The sequence below is a fragment of the Citrus clementina genome, unplaced genomic scaffold (assembly GCF_000493195.1).
Source record: "Citrus clementina cultivar Clemenules unplaced genomic scaffold, Citrus_clementina_v1.0 scaffold_3, whole genome shotgun sequence".
NCBI classification, from domain to species: Eukaryota; Viridiplantae; Streptophyta; class Magnoliopsida; order Sapindales; family Rutaceae; genus Citrus; species Citrus x clementina.
In genome coordinates, this window is record NW_006262339.1 from 3,431,064 (window position 1) to 3,435,707 (window position 4,644).

A 4,644-nucleotide genomic window follows, 5' to 3' on the forward strand; every position below is an offset into this window, starting at 1 on the left:
AAACTTGCTGGACGGAAGTGCGATCAACGTGAGGGAGAGAATAGAAGATTCCGTGAAGTGTCGTACTCTATCTGGCCTTTTAATCTTGATCACGTTGTATCCCAGCAAATCACTAACTGTGCTTTGTGAGTGGCGCAGGGAAGAGAAGTAAATTGAAATTCCCTAATCACTGTTCACGATCCTCGGATTTGTTAAACCAACATCAGCGGAAGAGGAGATAATTTTTGAACTTAAAAAATTGAATTACAAAAATACAATGAGAAACTCAAATTCGTGGACTTATAAAGATAAGGAAATCACAGAACTTTCCAGAACGCATCATCAAACTGACGATTCCTCAGACGAAGCAGATGGCGGAGACTATGGATTTCAAGCTCTTTCCTCTGATTCAATTCAGCTTCGGCCCAAGCACAAACCTACACGGGTCAGCCTCAGGGTATTTCCTCTCCCTCATTACAATTTCGTTTTCCTTTTTCAATTCCGAGGAATTTCTTGTTTTTAGTTATTAAAGACTTCTTTTTCTTTTTCTTTTTTTTTCCCTCCCCTTCCGTATTGTAATTTTATTTTTATTTAGTTCATATTGATAATAGATTTTGGATTGTTTGATTTTTAAAATTATGGCTAAGTTCCACGAGAAACGTTAATTTTTGAATAAATGTTGTGGCTGCTTTGTGTTTTCATTGTTGGTTATATGTATTTGAAGTGGTGCTTTGAATGATGGCACGCAGAGTAAGGGTTCTGTGGATGGCGGTGAAGCGGATTTGATCTCTGAGATTGATCAGAAGATCAAGGAACATGTTGGTAGTGTGTTACATGAGGTGAGCGGTCTGAGTGCACGAGTGACTCAGTTAGAGAGTAGGATGCGTCGAGTGGAGAATTCTGTTGACGATTTGAAGGTAGCCATCGAATATAATTATGGGAAGACTGATGGAAAGCTTAGGGAGCTGGACAATATTATGAGAGAGGTATTCTTTTACATCCAAAGTCTTTTGTTTTTTGCGATGTTAATGCTTAGTTTGTAGTTTTTGTTATTAAATTTCATGCATATGCTGAAGTTGTAAGAATGCAAAATTGTTTATTCAACCCATCTTGTAGGAATCATCAGGTGGTAAAGCAACATAAAAAAGCTAGATTAATCAGTTTTAACTTCATTTAATTATTGATATACATGAGTACCCATAGAATGCAATCTCTCTCTCTTGGCTGATTGTCTGTGATATTGTTGTACGTATGGTAACTGTTAATCATAATGTTAATGATTGTGCACATGTATTGGTAGTATCTTTTCACATTGCGTTGGAACAGTTTATCAATTGCTATAAACTTTTTGTTTCTTCATTTCTTGTGGTTTTTATTTATTTATTTATTTTTCCGTTTGAGGATTGTTGTCTTATTATGCAGTTGGTCAGTGTAAATTTGTTCAAGGTCACTATCGATCCATCTGAATCTTGCAATTCAGTCCTCTAGGCTTTTCCTTTGTATTCAATCCTTTAAAACAGTTTTCATTCTACAAGGCTGCCTTTGGAGAAGACTTTCTGCCATTAATATCTTTTAAGAAGTTGGTTTGCTGGGTCACATGTTTAAAGACATCTTCTTCTCAAGCTCCTGTATAAATTATCAGCAAAAGGGTATGGATTAGTTCTAGAATTAAGTGCTGGTAATCTTTTGAGTGATTTTGGGACATAAACAGTCATGGATTTTCTTCGTTTTTATCTGTCTTCTATTTTGGCATACTTAGTGTTTTTAAGAGAGGTGAATTTAGTTGCAATGGCAGTTGATTTCTTGACAAGTCTGTAATCTGGCCGAATACATGTTCACTGTGTTAATATGCAGTTGTGCATCACAAATTTGCATTGACAGACATGATTTATCATTGTCTTTTTTGTAATATACTAATATATAATGATTGACTTTTATTTTGAATGTCAATGGGAAGCAACAGAAACTTGTATGTTCAATAGAATCAGAATTTCTCATGGAGGTTCCGTCGACAATCAACATCAGATTTTGTTTTGCAGTTTTATGTTGGTGTTAGCTGGCATTTACTTTTAAAGGTTTGTGTCCCTGTGCAATCTAATGTGATTTCTTTCAGGTTCAAGGTGGTATTAAGGACTTGAAAGATAAACAAGAGATAGCAGAGGTTCAACTGCAGCTGGCAAAACTTCAATTGTCCAAGGGTGACCCCCAATTGGGAAAGCAGAGCAGCACCTCTCAAACTGATTCATCTAAAGAAGATGCTCCTTCAAATCCTGTTGCTTCTCCACCCCAACCTGCTTCTCTCCCTTCTAGTATTCCTCATAACCTACATCATCAGAACCCTCTGCCTCTGCCTGCAGCAACTGCTCCACAGCTTCCTAGCCAATTAGCAGAGAATATTACCCCCTCTTTTGTGCAAGGACCACAATACGAGTCTTACAGCCCATCAACTTTTCTGAATCTGGAAACCACACATCAACAATACCATACGCATACAAATCAGCAGTCACAGCCACCTGCTGCTGCACTGTATCAAAATAATCAGCCAAAACCTATGGAAGCCACACATCAGCAGTATCATTTGACTTCAACTCAGCAATCACAGCCACCACCTCCAACACTGCATCAACCTTATCAACCATCACCTCAACCTCCATCAGTGTCACAGTTGGACCAGCAGCCTCATCTGCACCCACCTCTCAGTGCAGCTTATTTTCAAGCACATCATCCATCAAGCCAGCACCCTGGACTTGTTTCTTACTTGCCATCTCAAAGCATCCGACAATCCTCTTCCTCTCTAGCACCTGCTGGGTTTTCCCCAGCCCAACAGTTAAATGTGGATTCTACTCAGCCAATGCATGACCAAACTCCGAGAAGGCCTTATTCAGAGTACCGTTCTGGGTATTCATTGATGCCAGAGCACTCAAATTCCAAGAATCTCTATCCCTATGGTGAATCACCTTTTGGCTCCAGCGGTACAAATATGAAACTTTTGCGATCTTCAACATCTCCTTCGGAACCTAGTGGTGGAAGTAGTTTCTCTCAATTGCCAACAGCCAAGATATTACCTCATGCTATTCCAATGGCATCTAGTGTGGATAGTGAATCAGCTTCTGTTGGGAGTGCAAACAGGGTGCCTGTTGATGATGTTGTTGACAAGGTTGCCACAATGGGCTTCCGGAGAGACCTGGTGAGAGCAACTGTGAGAAAACTGACAGAAAATGGGCAGTCGGTAGACCTCAATGTGGTGCTGGACAAGCTGATGAATAATGGGTAAGTCCAGCCTTGGAATGATAGGTTAGCTTGTGTTATTGTGTGTTCCCTCTGGGCTTGGTTTGATTTGGTCTGTATAAAATTCGAACTACATTTCTGTATCAACATTTTCGAGTTAGGAGATCATTCATACTGTTTTTTTATTGGGTTGATGTGTAATTTAACATATTAATGTGGTACCAACAAATCACACTGAATTCTATTGGGAGAGGAAAAAAACACACACACACTGATTATGCATGCCAATAATAGTTCTTAATAATGTATTTTCTTTCTTCATAGGAGTTAGTTCACTAATTCTCAAGATTCCTTTAGTTCACTAATTCTCAATATTTCTTCTTAAGCAATGGGGATGTTAGATTAGTATTCATCTTGAACCCAATTCTCATCCGGGCAAAATGCCCTGAAATGCCTTGCCTTTTTTATTAGGCTGTGGCCAAGATTTTAGGTATATGTTCCAGTCAATCACCCTTGGGACAACCCTTTTTCGTCCCGTGTTATGCATGGCTATATTTTAACCATTTGTGGTGCTGCTATAACAAAAAATAAACTTGATCGGTTCTGGGCCGCAGTGTAAAAATTGTTTGCCCAACTTGTGTAAGTTTTCTCTAAAGAGTCCGGTTCATACCTTGTTCTGTCTAAACGCTAGCAATGATGCGTGTGGGCAAATAAATGGGAGAAAGTGCAATTAGGTGGAAATCATCCTCAGAAAAGTTGATATCTTGTATGTCAGTATGAGTTGCCCCTTTCAAGATCTGTTGTACATGGGATATTAAGGCCCCATGTCCAGTTGCTAACCAAATTTATTATTGGGAGAGCTCTTGATAATCTCGCACTTGGACTTGGGTGATACTTTATCACTTTTTGAGGTGTCTTTTTAATGCCTTGGTATTGTTGGGTCCCACGTATTGGTTGGCTTTAAGCACTTCCGAGTCTGAACTTAGGTAGAATGAACACTTTGCTCCTAAAATTTAGGCAATCTTTTCCCAGAAATTTGTCTTTAAAAGTCAAATGATGTGATTCAGACTTTAAAATCTTTCATTTCATGCTGAAAATAGAAACTGAAGGCTGAAGCCATTATGCAGCTGATTTCTGCTTAGATTTGTAAATTAGACCGCTGTTAATTTGCTTAACGTTACTTTTCTTGACATGCAATCAACTTATCTAGAGTTCTTCAAACTGTTCAGACAAGACCGGAGGTTAGGTTGGTCCAAGCGACTCAAACAGGTCCACTCCATGAATTACATAGAGCTTACATTAGATTTCTAGTGGCTCAGAAGAACTTGTGACGATTTTGTTCTCTTTTCTCTGTTGATGGTCCTGTCGTTTGGTGGGTTTGAGTTCATAATCTACCACCCATGACAATCATTCCACGGATCAGAAACCCAGTAGGGG

The 4,644-nt window shown here is 39.0% G+C and overlaps 1 protein-coding gene across 1 annotated transcript; it reads left to right on the forward strand.

Annotated features, from left to right (window-relative positions):
* Positions 1-3,408, forward strand: LOC18046974 (LIM and SH3 domain protein Lasp). The gene is made up of 3 exons (XM_006439826.2): positions 1-436; positions 729-965; positions 2,093-3,408. Exons 1-3 carry the CDS (start codon positions 257-259, stop codon positions 3,251-3,253), a joined length of 1,578 nt encoding a protein of 525 aa, XP_006439889.1. The 5' UTR covers positions 1-256; the 3' UTR covers positions 3,254-3,408.
* The last annotated feature ends 1,236 nt before the right edge of the window (positions 3,409-4,644 follow it).